General features: G+C 37.2%; 1 protein-coding gene across 3 annotated transcripts in view; it reads right to left on the reverse strand.

The window, feature by feature from the left end:
- Positions 1-16,771, reverse strand: part of LOC115215601 (midnolin-A-like) — a 94,370-nt gene extending 77,599 nt beyond the window's left edge. Inside the window, exons 1-2 of one of the 3 annotated variants that reach the window (XM_036505835.1) lie at positions 16,743-16,771; positions 16,024-16,584 (exon numbers count right to left, since the gene is read on the reverse strand). In XM_036505835.1, the coding sequence (XP_036361728.1) occupies positions 16,024-16,499 (476 nt within the window). In that variant the 5' untranslated portion in view covers positions 16,500-16,584; positions 16,743-16,771. The other 2 variants (XM_036505836.1, XM_029784822.2) reach the window with 2 other exon arrangements.
- Positions 16,772-19,722: the final 2,951 nt, after the last annotated feature.

The raw sequence follows: 19,722 nt of genomic DNA on the forward strand, positions 1-19,722 counted from the left end.
CATCATCATCGTCGTCGTCAACGTCGTCGTCATCGTCATCAGCATCATCATCATCATCATCATCAGACACATGAATGTTGTCGGGGAAGATAAAAAGAAGGTGGGAGCCAGTAAAAACTTGAGCGAAGTATGTTTTGACTTGAAGGAAGTATGTCAGAGTGACGTCATCAGAAATGTTCGATGACATCATAGCAGGTCGGCAGCCGATTGGTCGGTTGTTCTGTATATTGGAGAAGGTACTTGCTTGGTTTATTTTTACATGGAATATGGAGCAGTCACACACAGACGAACTCACACGCACACACTGCCAGGCGTGTAGATACATATAGGTAGATATAGACACACACTGACGCATCAAATATACATAAGCACATACAGATGTTCGTATACGCTTGCAAGTTATGTTGTGTATACATACAAATGTGTGCGCGCGCGAGTGTGGTGTATAATATATATATATATATATATATATATTATATATATATATATATATATATATTAGATTATATATATATATATATATAGGCGCAGGAGTGGCTGGTGGTAAGTAGCTTGCTAACCAACCACATGGTTCCGGGTTCAGTCCCACTGCGTGGCATCTTGGGCAAGTGTCTTCTGCTATAGCCCCGGGCCGACCAATGCCTTGTGAATGGATTTGGTAGACGGAAACTGAAAGAAGCCTGTCGTATATATATGTATATGTATATGTATGTGTGTTATTGTGTGTCTGTGTTTGTCCCCCTAGCATTGCTTGACAACCGATGCTGGTGTGTTTACGTCCCCGTCACTTAGCGGTTCGGCAAAAGAGACCGATAGAATAAGTACTGAACTTACAAAGAATAAGTCCCGGGGTCGAGTTGCTCGACTAAAGGCGGTGCTCCAGCATGGCCGCAGTCAAATGACTGAAACAAGTAAAAAAAAAAAAAAAAAAAAAATATATATATATATGTGTGTGTGTGTATAGAAAGATAAATAATTAGAGATTTATGTTTATGTAAACATGTAAAACATCACACAGCCCGGTACAGGTATACTAAGGATTGCTACGAACGCCACTTAGTAAAACGACTCAACACCAACCACGCTCTACGCCCCCAACCATCACCACCACACCCTCCATCCTACCCTGCTTCCACAGAAAATATGTATTTTAGCACCCAATCCTAACTTTATTGAAGATGGTCAGATTAATAATATCTGATTTCATCATCTTCATCATCATCATCATCACCATCACAAACATCATGATGAGATGTTGATGATGATGATGATGTTGACGACGATGACGATGAAGAAGAGGAAGGGCGGGGGAAGAGGAAGAAATTATAGAAGTTTAAATCAGACCAGAGTAGATTTTTTCTCCTCGTCCATCTGGGGTTGATAACAACACACTGTCCACATTTCAAAACAAACAAAATTACCGATAACAACCCATTGATCACTTAATACTCAGTGTGTGGATGGATAAATAAATAAATAATGGCAATAATTACGGTTTCTGGTTTAGGCCCAAGTACAGTGGTTTTTGAGCAGAACGTGATTAGTCGATACCATTGACCGCGGTACTTGACAGCTAACTGATTTTATTGACTCCCAGATGGATGAGAGGTGAAGTTCACCGTGGTGTGATTTGAACACAGAAAGCAGAGAGCCAAAATCAATAAAGCAAAGGATGAAAGGGACAAAACAAAGACAGACTATATTGATTAGTGATATATATATAATAAACGTGGATGAAGAGAAAGAAAAGATAGGGAAAAAACAGGATGCAATACAAAGTATACATGATACTCAAAATCATGAACACTTTGGACACTACAGCCTGCCTTGTTGAAGAAGAGCTCCAGCTAGGGCCAATCAGGTAACTGCATAATAATAATAATAATAATTTTAATAAATACTAAAGGCAAGTGGTCTTTCTCAAGTGTTATTCTCCAGTCTACAAATACATTTTATGTGGATGGATGGAGTGAGGACAGCTTTGGTGGTTAGAGGTGTTGGACTAAGAAAGGCAAGAGAGATTATAAATGATTGCAAAGCTCTCAGAGAGTGTTTGTGGATGGATGAGTGAATCTGACGTTGTTCAAAGGGGTACGGAACCAGCATATGCTGTTGGGCCTTGCTGCTGATATTGGGGTTTGCGTTCTATGCTTTGAGCCGAGCATAGAATGGGGCTCACCTTTTTGAGCTGAGACCTCAATACTCGACTGGCATTTGTTTAATCAACCCTGAAAGAGCAAAAGCTGAAGTCGACCTCAGAAGGATTTGAACTCATAGATGTAAAGACGGGTGAAATGCCGGCAAGCATTTTGATTCCAGCATGCCAACGACCTTAGAAATAATACTAATAATGATGATAGAGATGATGATGATGACAATGGTGGTGGTGGTGTGTGATGATGATGACGATGATGGTGGTGGTGGTATGATGATGATGGTGGAGGTGATGATTTCTAATTTAGGTGCATCGCTGGCAATTTTGAGGGGAGGATGTTAGTCAATTACACATCAACTTCATTCTATCAACCCTGGAAGGAACTGAACTCAGAGCCCAAAGACCAAGGACAAATACCACAAGGCATTTTGTCCAAAGCCCAAACAATTCTGTCAATCCATCACCCAATAACTGTTGTTGTTCGTTCCAACCATGACTATCTTGTACATTTGTGCAGTCAGGGCAACACTGACCAACATGTTCTTGGTTGCAGTTGTTGTTGTTGTTGCTGGTAATGTTTAGAACCTCTCAGTCCAGATCAAACTGACCCATGGCCAAAGGTGTTTCAGCCATGACTGTCCAGTCTCCCTCTTGATCCAAGAGTATGTTAATGCAAGTTTCCCTCCTTTTTTTACTGAAGAAGATGGGCTGTGATTTGAGAGAGAGCTTTAACAATATTGTTATTTTTAATGGGTCCAAGGGGCCATGTGGAAGATCCCTCACTGTTTTGTTAAACCAAAAGGAGTTTATTTAAGGGTGATTTATGCAGAATTTGTTAAACCAGCAGGGTTTGAATTACAGCATGTTTAAGATTTGTCAGACCGTGTGTGTGTGTGTACAGATAGATAGATAGATAGATAGACAGACAGACAGATAGATCGATAGATAGATAGTTTGGTTTTAAGTTTAATTCTCTTAGGTTGTTCAGAAAGTTATGGGTGTTTTTAAAATGTCAAAAGAGATATATTTCATGAACCATACTTTTAAAAACTTCCAACTCTTCTGCAAGTTCTCTAGTTGTGATATTTGAATTTTCTTTGATTTTTGCCTTCAAAATATCTTCATCCAACTTTGAAGGTCTTCCACTGCGACTCTCATCTTCCAAGCTAAACTCTCCACCAACAAACAATTGATTCATCTACAGCATCATCATCACCAGAAACTTCATAAATGCTTTTGCAAGTCTTTGCAGCATTTTTTTCCTTTTTTGAAACAGAAAAGCATTACAATGCGAATATGAAATTTTTGGTTATCCATTTCAAATGTTAATAAAGGATAACCGGAATGAAAGATAAATCTATTTTTAGTCAGAAACAATGAAGAGATGCACTTTCACTTCAAGCAACACCAAAGTTTCAACTGTGCTACGTTTCAGGTGTGTTCAATGAAGCATTACATGATGTAGCGTAAAAATGCTCAGAATTTTCCAGATAATCTAATAATAAAAACAATTTACATGTAACTGAACGGTTTCTTAATAGAATACAAATATATTGTTCTTCAACAAGAATGGCATTCACAGTGGCTGCGAACATTCAGCCATTATTGACTGACACATTAAGCTAATCTTGGTTTTATGCAGTTACAATAAAATTTTCGGGAGTTTGTGAAGTTTAGCTGGATAATTAATTAGGTTGATAGGTGGGCTACAATGGAGAGGTGTTCAGGTGAAGTTTTTTATTGATTAAATTTGAGGTTATGTTTTTGTACAGAATTTATTCAGATAAACACACACACACACACACCACATCCTGCACAAATAATGGGTAAATTGCCCTTACAATGTGGAAAAATTTTCTGATTGCTGACAAATTTTATCTCTTTGTTTTGGGTAATTTACGCAATGTTTCTGCTGATCTAATGGTGTTTCTGCATTCAAAAATAAATTATCGTTTAATGTTGTATCATACAATACATATTTTGAAGCTTATAAAACAATGTCAGTTTGTTTATATTTCTATACATGTATTCCAACAATATTAATAAAACCAGTACCCTTCTTGGGCTTGTGATAGATATAACCAGATCCCATTAAGAATGATATATCTGATCAACAGAGGAGACATGGAGATCTCTAAACCTCCCAGATCTGATAGGAAATGTTGATTGTGCCAAACTAGAGTGGAAGATATCACCTACATGAGAAGAAGCTACCTACTCAATACTAAATAAATGCAAAAGTAAACCACGCTCATGAGACATGGCATTGTTGCAAAGATGGTCTACAATGCTAGGCCTGGCCATTCAAAAATATGGTATTCTGTAGACATAGTTCAACAAAAGCAGCATATTCAATGCAAACACAATAGAACTAATATTGTATAGGAAGGAACAAAAGCCATGCACAGCTGTAGAGGTCAGTTGCTCAGCAGATGGGAACATCACATCTTAAGCTGAGGAAAAAGAACTGAGGTGAACTTATGGAAAACTTACAGCGCTTGTGTCTTTGTAATAGATTCTCATTTGTAGCTATTACCATAGGTGAACAGGGGCTATGAAACAACAGTTTTACAAAAAAAAGGCTTGGAAATGCTGGCATTATCCAACAAAGAACTACATAAACTGGGTTGTATTCTCCAAATCCAATTGATTAATGGTACAGAGAGGATGTGTAAAATACTCCAAAGATTCTTCAAGAGTTTCCTGAAAAAAAAACATATACATACAATCACATATGTGCATATGGCATATGCACACACACACACACACAAACATACACATTATCTCACACTCAATTCTATATTTAAAGACATTGTACACTCATTCCAAGGGTGCAAGTATATTCACACACGTACCAACACATTTGCTTATCCACAAATCCATAAAAGCCATACAACCTTCTAAACTCAAAAACAAAAAAAAACAGCTTCGTTGCTTTGTCACTGACCCAGAAAGATTCTGTGGAGAACCTTAAAGGACAGCAAACATTGGCACATGGAACAGGTTTCCAAACACTCATCACTGTTTTAAATGTCGCTTTTCTCTGCTTGCATGAATTGACCAGATTTGTAAAGACAGATTTTCTTTGGTCAGTTGTCCTTCCTGCCACCAAACATCATTTGTTCCAAATAAGGTTAATATTTCCTCATAGCCAGACATGGAAGTGAGATACACCATGTGTATGATGGTGACACTCATTAACAACTAAAACTTGACTGCAGCCATGCTGGAGCACCACTTTTAGTCGAACAAATCGACCCCAGGAATTATTCTTTGTAAGCCTAGTACTTATTCTATTGGTCTCTTATCGATCTTTTGCCAAACCGCTAAGTTACGGGAATGTAAACACACCACCATCGGTTGTCAAGCGATGTTGCAGTAGGACAAACACAGACACACAAACATACATATATATATATGACAGGCTTCTTTCAGTTTCTGTCTACCAAATCCACTCACAAGGCTTTGGCTGGCCTGAGGCTATAGTAGAAGGTGCCACGCAGTGGGAATGAACCCGGAACCATGTAGTTGATAAGCAAGCTGCTTACCACACAGCCACTCCTGCACCTATCTATATATGTTCCCAAACAACACTTATTTTAGTGTTGTTGACACTGCCGGATTGAATGGTACTGCCCAGGTGTCAAAACCATAATGATATTCATGGGGCAGCTGATGATGGATATATGTTGGATTGTTGGTATGGCTGTTTTTGTATATGTGGAATAATACTATAACACATCACATCCTTTTGATATATATTTATATATGTATATATACATAGATACAGAGAAAGAGAGAAATAGACACATGCATACCACAAAAGGATTCTTTCAGTTTCCGTCAACCAAATCCACTCAAAAAGCTTTGCTCAACCCAGGACTATAGCAGAAGGCACTCACCCAATCAGCCATATAGTGGGACTGAACCCAAAACTCCATAGTTTGGAAGCAAGCTTCTCAACCACACAGCCACACTAATCAATGCAAATAATACATGAAATCAACCCCCTTCCCCCCACCAAAAAAAAAACCAGAAATGCATCAACTGCATTGTTTGTTGCTGGTGCTTTTGTTTAGCCTAAGGCAGCTATGACAAAGTGGATCATCACCACCACCATCATCATCATCATTATCACCATCATCATCATTTAATCAATAGTGATCCAGCTTTCATAATGTCAAACATGACTTTTATATCTGCAAAGAGCAGGCATTTGCCCTTTTATTGTTTTAGCCTGAAGGATGTGCTCATACTGCAGCATCCCCTATAAATTAATGAGCTTCCCTGATCTTTAGCATGAAAGGCAGTGACGCTGGGTGAAATGCTTAGCGGTATTTCGTCTGCCACTACATTCTAAGTTCAAATTCTGCCGATGTTGTCTTTACCTTCTATCCTTTTGGGGTCAATTAAGTAAGTACCAGTTATGCACTGAGGTCAATATAATCGACTTAATCCGTTTGTCTGTCCTTGTTTGTCCCTTCTGTGTGTAGCCCCTTGTGGGCAGTAAAGAAATAAGAAACATTAGCATGCCAGGCAAAATGCTTAGTGGTATTTCGTCTGTCTTTAAGTTCTGAGTTCAAATTCTGCCACGGTCGACTTGCCATTCATCCTTCCAGGGTCGATAAATTAAGTACCAGTTGCGTACTGGGGTCGATCTAACTGACTGGCCCCCTCCCCACAAATTTCAGGCTATGTGCCTAGAGTAGAAAAAGCTGGCAGAAACGTTAGCACACCGTGCAAAATGCTTAGCAGTATTTCATCTGTCTTTATGTTCTGAGTTCAAATTCCGCCGAGGTCGACTTTACCTTTCATCCTTTCGGGGTCGATAAATTAAGTACTAGTTGTGTACTGGGGTCAATCTAATCGACTGGTCCCCCATGAAAAAAAATTTCAGGCCTTGTGCCTAAAGTAGAAAAGAATATAGCATCATACCAGTGCCATTGCAGGTGAAAGCAGATTGCAAAGGGTAAGAACAAAGAGCAGGTATCACTTTGTACAAAAGCCCCGAGTCAAACCTACTTCAGCAGACTAATAATCAAAGACAATCCAGCTGGGACCACCTCCACTGGTTACTTATATGCAGCAGAGAAACCTACAATCACTTCATTGTCTAACTTGTCTCTTTAAGACAATTTGAGATAAATCTCCCATGTAAGGGTGTTAGTCTGTTATTTCTAGAGGCTCAAGTGACCACATAAAGGTTCCCTTGATAGCCATTGTCACGGTGTTATTTTTGGTGGTGGTGGTGGTGGTGATGTTGTAGTGATGGTGGTGGGGGTGGGGTTGTGATGATGTGTTCTGGTGTGCAATTGTGCTAGTAGCAATGATGATGGTGATGATGACAAAGGATAAAGGTCAATACCACTGCTGTTGTTTAACCCCAGGACAACCACTGAACTAAGCAGGCCTGTCTCTGTGATCAAAAGTATTCCAGCCATGTCGATATCATTCTTGTTTTGGACATTGTAGATCTAGGACTACGTTGTCCAATGTGTCCCTGACCCCTTTTACTAACTGTAGGGTACAATGTGGAGGAGATTTGGCTGCAGGTCAAGCGACCATGTAGAGGTTCTTTCACAATGGTGGCGAAAATGGTTGGCCGGTGTTGGTCACTTTCATCATTGTGACAGCAGTGACGTTGCCGGTGGTGGTGGTGTTAGTTCTGGGGGAGAAGGGGTTGCAAAGTGAACGAACAAAAGGAACAAACGAATGAAGAAATGGAAGGATGAAGGTATGAAGGAATGACAGGGGAAAATAAATAAATAAATAATAATTCAGGAATGAGAGAAGAGATAAGAAATGACAAAAGAATCGGGGAGTCACACCAGTGGTGACAGGAAAGAAGAGACAAGTGTAGTGGGAGGAGGAGGAGGAAGTGCAAAGAATGTATGAGGAGAAAGGGGGGGGGAGGAATAAAACAATGGAAGTGTAGATGTTTTATTAGTAAGAAAGAGAGAGAGAGAGGGGGATAGATGATAGATTAGCAGTGAAGGAAGAGTGACAGTGTGAGTAAAAAAAAGAGGGGTGGGGGATGTAAATGCCAGAGACTGAGAAAGAAGGGGATTGGGACAACATCCACATACAATATATATGTGCATATGTATGTGTGCGTGTTCATACACACATACCTTTATATATCATACATAATATACACAAGTATACACACACACACACACACGCATGTATGTATGTATGTATGTATATGGGGGGTGAAAGCCCAGAGGGAGCCGCTTCTCGTGGAAATTCGAGAATAATGTTATCAGCCGGAGGAGGCTCTGAATATTTTTAATGTTATCAGCTAGTTATTGTAATTGAAATGACTTCATCCCAAAGTGGTGATTACAATAAACGATTTCCAGTACACACATTGAGATCTTAATTAGTTTTAGACATTGGGCTCCGGCCATACTAGAACACCGATTTCAAGGGTTTGTACTCGGTTTTTATTGATCCCAGTTCTATGGTCTGGACCTTATATTATATACGGGTGAATAATATAAATCCCCTTGAGTTATTATTTGACGCACCAATATATTGCTATTCCCCTAATCGATAACCGCCCCCTCCCCCGCATGCGAAATGGAAACGAACGGTATCGATTGTACCAGGATGGGGGCAGATAAAAAAGATGTGTGGAAAATTAAAATTTTCGGGGAAAAAAAACAAAAGAAAATTCGATCTGAATTGAAATTCTTCATTGTTTGAAAGACAGGAGTATTAAAAAGGAATCAAGATTCCATTTTGTTGCCCCCCCCCCACCCACCAACACACGTTTTATATCAAGTTATATATCTGCACAAACAATTTAGCATTGAACTGAAGGATCACTCGATATATATATATTTTTTTTTTCGTAGAGTACGTATTTATTAAACATTAACATGGAACAAGCTGACAGTAGCTTCTAAGTTTTGGCTTGTTCGCCTTCGTCAAATATACATCTTTATATATAAAAGAGAGGTTGTGTGAGTGTCTGTCTCCTACGATTTAGATTCCTAACTACTCCCACATTTTGCGGTGCAGTTTAACCAAAACCGGGTATCTTATAGTCGTGATTCATATCGAGCCCTTCTGGGTATTAGCGCGCGTCTACGATGAGTCTACGATTTAAAAAAAAATTTACCATCATTTTTTTCCATTTTAATGCATTTTTTCGCTATTATATAAGGGAAGTAACTCTCTAAAAATGTCTACGATGAGTCAACGATTTTTAAAAAAATTTACCATCATTTTTTTTCCATTTTAATGCATTTTTTTGCTATTTTTTGGCTATAACTCTCTAAAAATGCTTATATAGTTATTTCCCTTACAAACCTGAGCAACGCCGGGCGATACTGCTAGTATATATATAAATACATACGTGTGTGTAAATACATGTATGTATGTACATAGAAACACAGATCAGCTTTTGTTGTTTCTCAAACGAATTCCACTCTCAAAAGCTTCCAAGACAAACTCAATGCCTCAGTTACAGACTTGTCCAAGTTTCCGTGTAGTGAGTTGGAACTCCGGATCAATATGGTTGAAACGCAAACTTCTTCTTTCCACGTCTAAGCTTCAGAGAGAGGTGGAGGATAGGGTGAAGTTCACAAAAACATATATAAAAATGAAACATCAGTCAACTGGAATAGAGAAGAATATCTTACACACACACGCACACACACACAAAGTGTCTAAGATGATGGCTTAGATAGCCGACTTCGAAGTCAGAGTCAATAAGATTCTTGTTTAAGAATGTGCACACACACGCATATATATATATACATATATATATATGTATAATTTTTTTGCTAGTTTATTTTGTCTCTTTGTCTTCTTTCCTGGTGCTGTATGAACATTTAATGTGGTTTTAGAGTCAAGTTTTGACTGCTATTTCCAGCCTGGTGGTATCTCTTAAGATACCCTAAAATTATAATTTTAAATAATTATTACCTTTGAAGGTTTCTATTCCCATGCTGGCCAGCTGATAAGATCGGTATTTAAATATCGATCTCATCCTCATGAACACAATTCAATTGAGCCCCATCAGGACGACCTGGGGATGCATAGGCACATGAACAAACGTATGTATTACATACACACATACATACGTTACAAAAAATGTGCTTTGTCATACATTGTTAGTAACCGGCTTGAAAAAAAGCGGAAAAAAAAAACAAACATATCTGAAAATAAAACAAATACCAGCAGAAATATATGTAAATATGTATGTATGTTATGTATGTATGTATGTATGTATGTGTATGCATGAATACATCCACGCATGCATAGAAAAAAAAAAACTACTCTGATGTCTAAATTCCTGTGTAAAGTCTTGTTTCTAGGCTAGAAGCCGGCTCTCTTTCTATTGGTGAGAAATTCGATAAAAAATAAAAGCTAGAACGTACACAGATGCATGCATACATAATATAACACACATTGCATGCTGATTATGCGCACGCAGATTTTTTTCTACAACATACGCAAAACACACATAGTTGTACATTAACACACGTAAGTTTTCTCTCTTTCTTTCTTTCTTTCTTTCTTTCTCTCTCGCTTTCACACACACACACACACACAAACTCTGTGTGCGCGCGTGTGTGTGTGTAAAGTGAATGAAACAAGCATTTCTTACAAGCCGGCAAGAACTAGGCAAAACTCGACGAATTGTTTCTCTGTTCGAGAGAGAGAGAGAGAGAGAGGAGAGAGAGAGAGAGAGTCAAACAGACGGCCAGAGGAGGAGCGGGAGGAATAAGAAAGGCAGAGAAAGAGACAAACCAGTGGGCAGAGGATGAGAAGAAGAAGAAGAAGAAGAAGAAGAAGAAGAAGAAGAAGAAGAAGAAGAAGAAGAAGAAGAAGAAGAAGAAGAAGAAGAAGAAGAAGAAGAAGAAGAAGAAGAAGAAGAAGAAGATGAAGAAGAAGAAGAAGGAAGAAAGAAAAAGAATTTCACAAATTCCTTATTATTATTATTATTATTATTATTATTATTATTATCATTATTCGCCAGGCAAAACTGCTCGACGGCATTTCGTCCGTCTTTACGCCCAGATTTCTAATTCCGCTGGGATCGACTTGGCTTTTTTCACATTTTCGAGGTCGATAAAATAAGTACCAGCTGGAAACAGGGGGGGGGGGTCGATGCAATCGATTTGCAACCTTCCTTGAAACTGCTGGTCCTGTGCCAAAATTAGTTAATAATTCTATTATCATCGTCGTGGTGGTGGCGGTGGTGGTGGTGGTGGTGGTGGTGGTCGTCGTCGTCATTATTATTGAATATTAATGTATAAAAAAACAATTAGTATTGATATGTAAAAATATAAAACTTCATCGTTACATTATTCAAATAATTTATGCTTTAATGTAGGAAGGTGGAACTCCGTTCTTTGTTACTTCAATGTATGGATTTTCATGTAGCTTGACTATAAACCCCCTCCTCTGTGAGTGTGTGTATGTGTGTGTTGAATTACACGAAATGTGATTGTATAAAGTTTTTTTTAAAAAACCTATATTCCTACATATCATTATCATAATGAGATAGGCCCGCGCGCGCACACATACACAATCTTTTACTTGTTTCAGTCATGGGACTGCGGTCATGTTGGAGCATAGCCCTCACATACACCCACCATATATATGTATATATATTGTATGTATGCGTATATATATATATATATTATTGTATGTGTGTGTATGCAGGTACGTATATGTATATATATATATATTTGTGTGTGTGTTTATGTATATTTATATATATATATATTAATGCATATACATATATATACATACATACACACACATCACATATACAAAGACGTACACAAACTCATACACACACGTATATATATATATATATATATATATATATATATATACGTGTGTGTATGAGTTTGTGTACGTCTTTGTATATGTGATGTGTGTGTATGTATGTATATATATGTATATGCATTAATATATATATATATAAATATACATAAACATATATATATATATATATATGTACACGAGAATATATGTATGTGTGTGGGTGCGTATTTATGTGTATACATATATACACATATGACATACATATACATATATACACGCATGCATATTTTGCCGAACGTTCACACAGGCCCAAGTTCACACCTCAAGCACCCACACATATATATACATACAATAAACACATCAACACACAAGCACCCACACGTTCACACCCACAAACATACACACACACACACATACCATAAAGCTAATACATACGTATTAGCGTTTACACATACCAACATATAAGCCAATACATAATACATACACACAAAATTATGCAAGCCCACACATACATCCATATAAGCCCATACACACACAAGCTTACATGTATGTGTGAATGTGTGTGTGTATGCATCGACATTAATATGGACATGTGTAAATATGTGTGCGTGTGTGTGAGTGCGGAGACTTAATGCGTGTATGAGAACATATTAGCTTGTATGAATACGTGCGTATGTATATATGTATGTGTATGTATAGGTGAATGGATGGATGGATTTATATGTGTGTGTGAGTGTGTGTGTATATAAACTTTATCGAAGTTTATATATACATACATATTCATACAAGCTAATGTATTCAGAAACACACATACACACATATTCATATTAACATTTTATGCCTATATACATATATACATGTTACACACTAAAATATGTTATCCACATACATAATTATACATATGTTCATATAAGTTTGTACACGCATACACATTTTAGTGTACATGTACGCAGATTGCGAACATTTTCATAGTTTATATATATATATATACAAAGCATACATACACTTATTTAAGTATTAGTATGCGTATGCATACATCAATATACACATTAATACACACACACACACACACGCATATATATATATATATACGTACGGACAGAAGCACACACACATACATTTATATATGTATACATACAGGCATATATATATATATATATATATATATATATGCATGTATATATTGTGTGAAAAAGGGACATAGATAATAGAGAGAGATATACATACAAACATTTGCGCATGTATATATATATATATACATATATATCTATATATATATATATATATATCTATATATATATATTATATATATATATATATATTCACGCATCCACACCCATACGCGTACATACTCAGATATATGATACGGATAGCGAGAAAGTTAAGTTAGATATGTAAAATCTGTTTGGTTTAAATTTGTTAATTAGCATCATTCATTAAACACAAGTCACACACATCCATAGACACACTGACTCATGCACAGCAACAGTCTCAGACGGATATTCAGTAGGGTATCCAAAAAACAAGTAAAATTACTCCGAGTTTTAGGGTCACTGGACTTCGGACGATCACACACACATATCTGTCTATCTATCTATCTATCTATCTATCTATCTATCTATCTATCTATCTATCTATCTATCTATCTATCTATCTATCTATCTATCTATCTATCTATCTACTCTCTCTCTCTCTCTCTCTCTCTCTCTCCATATATATATATATATATACATACGTATTTCTACATGTGCAAACAAATAATGAACAAAAACATATTACAGATGATGTGTGTGTGTGTGTGTGTGTGAATATATGTGCATGTGTTTGTGAGGTGATGTGCATATGCGTGCGAGCGTGTGTGTCTGTGCATCTGAATGCGTACGGAAAAGTGGTTAAATGATAGAAAATGTTGGATCTGACCCATACAAGCTTGAAAAGAGGGCATTAAATGATCTCTCTCCTTCTTATTCTCTCTCTTACACACACACCAACACACGCACACACACACACACCAACGCACGCACATTCACATACGCACACGCAAACACAGCTGTGTGCGCGCATGCATGTAACTTCTCTGTGGAGTTAGTCCCGCGATGGTCTTTTTGGTAGGATAACATGAAAATTGAAACCGGCCGGTTTCACAGTTTTCACACACTCACACACACATACACATACACATAAAATAAGCAGAGAGAGAGAGGAGAAGACGGAAAAGACAGCACAAAACTAATAATTATCGATTTGCAAAAATTCATAACAAAATACATAAAACAGATATGAGAAGAAAGAAAAAGGTTGGACTTATTTGTCAATCTTTTTTGAATTGCTTTGTTCATGTTTTACAATTGTTATTGGATTTCTCGTGTCTAAATACCTCATCAGCATACACACACAAGCATACACGTACATACGCTCACATACATACATACAGACACGCTCACATACATACATAATAAACACACTAAACAGCGTGCGGGGTAGATTGAATAAATTATGATAATACATAGTAATAACATCGTGTAACATCCTTCCTCCTTTCTCACAGAGCGACACACACACACACATATACACATATATATATATGTGTGTGTAAGCTTAAACGCATATATATATGTGCCAGTGCATATGTGTGCATATGTATGTATTGTATTATATGTGTGTGCATGAATATATATATATAACAAGCACATACACACGTACATTATGTATCAATATATATAACTATACATTCGCTTTCCCTGTGTACATACATACAACCGTTAGAGTATGCACCGTTATTGTGTGTAGTAAAGTCTATAATCGTAGCCATTTCACAACTAGCGAAGAAACACACACATGCACACACACACAAACACACACACATATATATATATATATATATATATACATACACGCACACCTCGTATGCTTTAACTACAACACTTTCTTCTTACAAGTTTGTATTGAGCTCGCTTACGTTTCTATATACTACGACACAATATATACAGTCTCCTTCTTTCTCCCTCTCTCTAGCTATCTACGCACATACATACATACACAAACATACATGTACACACACACACACACACACTGAGTGTGTACGTATATATATACATATATATATATAGTTCGTGACCCCATCCACAACTCTGTTACTGACACTCGGCAAAGATTTTGTTTGTTATTGACGTTGTTCTTTTTCCTTCTTCCAAATGCAATAATAGTGTTTCCATTCAAAAAAATAAAAACAAAAATAACAAAAACCAAAACATCATCATCATCATCATCATCACTATCAACATCAGCGTCACCATCATCATCATCATCATATCTGATGCATTCAGATGTTTCGTTGAATATTCAAATAATTAAGTTTGTTTGTTTTGGGTTTTTTTAATGCTAAATTAACAGCAAATTACATTTCATATAAAATTTCATTGTGCATTTTCATAGAATATGGAAGTTTTAATTAAAAATTATTTATTTATTGCGTGTATATGTGTGTGTGTGTGTGTGTGTGTGTGCGTGTGTATGCCTGTACATTAGCATAAATGCGTTTGTGCGTATTCGCAACAATGAATGAATAGTGTTCGTTACCTGCATGTATGTATGTGTGTATGTAATGTATGTGCGCGCACACACACACACATATACATATATATATATATATACAGAGAAAGATGCACACCACACACACACATACGTAAACATTTGAATGTAGCTATATATATATATATATATATATATATATATATATACGTGTGTTAGTGCGTGCGTGTGTATATTTGCGTATGTGCACATGCATACAAAACTTCAATTTCTGCATTTCATGTTCTGTTTTTTGGATTTATTTTTGCACTTTGATGCAATTTTAGGGTAACCATTCTGTTTCAAAATAATTCATCTTTGCATATATATATGTATATACCCTTTTGTCAAGATTTCCCCATCTATCAACCTCCCCCTCTGCATCGTTCCACCCTTGTAACAAGGAAGAAGCAACAACAAGAACAACAACAACGAAAAGCAATTATAAAATAAAAGAAACGGTGATCATTAATTAATAAATAATAGTAATTTTTTTAGTTTGCACTTACCGGTCTTTGAAAAGTAGAGTCATTTTTTCTGTAGAAATTCTGAATTTCCTCGACAAATTCCATTTAAGTCCTGCTACGGTTTCCTTTTCTGGTACATTTACCTCAATTTGACCTCCTGTAGCTGGACAAATATTTAATTTCATATATCCATTGCGTTTACCATTAATGCCATTTCGGTTGCTCTGGACGCCACCATTATTATTATTATTACTACTATTATTATTATTATTATTATTATTATTATTATTATTGTTGTTGTTGTTATTAATATCTTCACTGTTGTTATTACAACTATTATCGTTGTTGTTGCTGTTGTTGTTGTTGTTGTTGTTGTTACTACTGCTACTACTACTACTATTTGGGCTCAGGGCCGTCGTGGAAGAAGTAGTAGTAGTTGTAGTAGTAGTATTATTATTTGCATTATTATTATTTGTAATATTGGTTGTACCGGGCGATGCAGCGCCGCTACTTTTCATGGTTGCTGTGAAATTTCCTCTGCTTGGAACCGACTCAGCGGCAAAACTAGAATCGTTGGTAGCCAGCTTGGCTTCCTTTTTTTTTGTGTGTTTTTTTTCTTCTTCTGTTTATTATTATTATTATTGTTATTACTTGTAGTTCTGTTTAGTTGTTCTTCGTTTTGTGGCTTTCTTATTCCTCCTCCTACTACTACCACTCCTCGTCTTACTACTACTCCTCCAATATCTGTCTCTTTCTCTCTCTCTCTCTCTCTCTCTGTCCGTGGTTTTTTTTTTTTTCCTCTCACATTTCCTCTTTCTCGCTTCTCCTCTTCTGTCGTCTTCGTCGTCGTCGTCGTCGTCTCCTTATTCTTTCTTCTACTTCTGCTGCTGCTGCTGCTACTACTACTACTATTGCTGCTGCTGCTGATTATTATTATCACACTTAACCTCTCCTCCTTCCTTCTTCCTCCTTCCTCCACTTCTTGCTTCTCTCTCCCTACTTCTACTACACTTTCCTCCTACTTCCTCTATCTCAATACATATTCGTCCGTCTTATTTCTTCTCTCTATTGTCTCTTCTTAGCCTTTTCTTCAACTGCAAACACTTCTTGTTTTCATTGTTCTTAGTGCCCTCATTGCCGTCTTAAGGCACGAACACTGGACAAACTGTCCAAGGGAAATCCATGGGTCCGGGGCTTAATTTGGATCTACGGCTTGCTGTCGATAACTGTTACATTAGGGCCCAATTCATTGATTTACCCGGTTACTATATAATTCTGTAAAGACGGCCCTAAGTGTCTGTCCTCTTAAGATTTGGTGGACACTTTGGGCAGTGTTCCCCAGGGAGTCCCTACGTGTCTAAGGATCAAAAAACTTTGATATGCTTTTAACAAATAAGTACTGAAAATTACTCTAACGCAATTACTCTTTTACTCGGAGGCCTGACCGTGGTGGCTTTTGAAAACTGACGTGGATGTTGTAACGTTTTGTTTAGTCATGTTGTACTTCATATAAATAAAGCAATCGTTGTTATTATGATCCAAAATTATCCAAATAAATAAGTTCCTGACTTAATGTCACTGCTGCTCTCTTAACTCTTCCCCCCCCCCGTTTTTTTGTTTTTATTTTAAAGAAAAAGTTCCCTCTGTCAAAAATTTCATGGGAACCGTCTTTCGCTTTTCACTTCTCCAGGGGCCGATTAATAACTCCACCACCACCACCACCACGATGTATATATACATTTTTATATATATATATATATATATATATATACGTGTATATATATATATATATATATACACGTATATTTATTGAGGAGGAAGGATGGATGTTTTTATGGATATATGTGCGTACAGGAAGTTAATTCCGACGACTATACGCCCGTTTCCCCCTTTACAATACAATTATCGTGTTATTCCGATGTAAAAAAAAAATGGACATGATTCTTGCATTCTCATCATTTATAAACGTACCGCACGCACACACACACACACGCACGCATGCATACACGCACAAACATGTATGTATATTATATACATAATGCCTTGTATATATTCGTTTTGTTCATATTCATGTAATGTAACGTTTTCGTGTATTTTTGTCTTTTGCCCTCCTGGCAAAAATACACAACCGTTGATGGCAATCATTGATATTTCTGTGTCGTATAAATAACTTTTATGCTGTCGTTATATATTCATAAATCGTGAATTTTCCTTGTTTAACACACACACACACACACACACACACACACACACGTCTGTTTGTACATGCACACACATACACGTCTTTTTGTAATACATACACACGCATAAAATACTACACACACACAATATGTATATGTGTGTGTGTGTGTGTGTGTGCTTGGCCATTATGATGTACAAATTAAAAGAAAAAAATACATTCTTTATTTATGTATGGGTCGATGGAGTGGCAAAAACTGTAAGAGGTGTCGGGAAAGATATTGTGTGCGATGTTTCTTCTGACTCTGCGATGCATTATGATGAAGAGTTCAAATCCCGCCGGCTTGTTTTGCCTTTCATCCCTCCGTGGCCGATAAAATGAATCGATATTATTGGGGTTTTTTGGGGGTTTTTTCAGTAAGTTTTCCTTGTTATATTAAGTTATGTTTTTAGCGGCTTGCTTGCTGTGTGACTGTGTATAATACGATTGTCTGTACATATGCGTGTGTGGAAATGTGTAGGACTACCTGTATATGTAATTACGTTTGCGTGTTTATGTGTGTTTCGGTGTGTATATATAGTTGTGTGTATATGTTTATGTGAAGGAGAGACGGACAGAGACAATGTGTTCTTATGTTTATAGCAGCGATTGAGTGAGAGAGCAAGACAGAGAGAGTCGGATATGGCTCTGACTACATGTGTGACTGTAAGAGACACAGACAAACAGACGGTGCTTAAGTGTGTATATGTTTGCATCTATATGTATATATGTACTATACAGCCACACGTATATACATGATACTAAAGGCGACGAGCTGGCAGAATCGTTAGCGCGCCGGGCGAAATGCTTAGCGGTATTTCGTCTGTCTTTATGTTCTGAGTTCAAATTCTGCCGAGGTCGACTTTGCCTTTCATCCTTTCGGGGTCGATAAATAAAGTACCAGTTTCGCACTGGGGTCGATGTACTTCGTCTGTCCTTGTTTGTCTCCTCTATGTTTAGCCCCTTGTGGGCAGTAAAGAAATATATATACAGTAAGAGAGAGAGAGAGAGAGACTGTCTTATTTATGTATATGTGATAGAGAGATGTGTGTGTGTATGTGTAGTGTATATGTGTGCAGAGCCATCTTAAGAGCTTCAAGCGCCCCCAGGCAATCCACTGAACTGGGCCCTAATTAGCATGCATTTATTAACAGCATCCCACCGCATAGTGGATCAGATTTGGGCTCCTAGACCTGTGATGACCCCGGGAAAACTGCCCAGTGTACCCATATTAAGACGACACTGTGTGCGTGTGGCTTTTATATACGTGTGTAACTCTAAGAGAAAGAGAGAGGAAAATAGTGTAATTCTGGTTGGCGATTGTGTAAGTGTATGTGTGTGTATGTTAGCACTATTATAACGAGTGAAGAAATTACAACACAAGGTTTGTATAGTAGTAACTTCACTGCGAGTTATAATACGGTTTAATAGTACTCTAACTAAATACTACATGATACTAACTTTCCGTATTGGTAATGGTGTTGGTGGACAATATTGTTTACCTTACACAATCTCATATCGAG

Source organism: Octopus sinensis, linkage group LG9, assembly GCF_006345805.1.
Source record: "Octopus sinensis linkage group LG9, ASM634580v1, whole genome shotgun sequence".
Taxonomy (NCBI): Eukaryota; Metazoa; Mollusca; class Cephalopoda; order Octopoda; family Octopodidae; genus Octopus; species Octopus sinensis.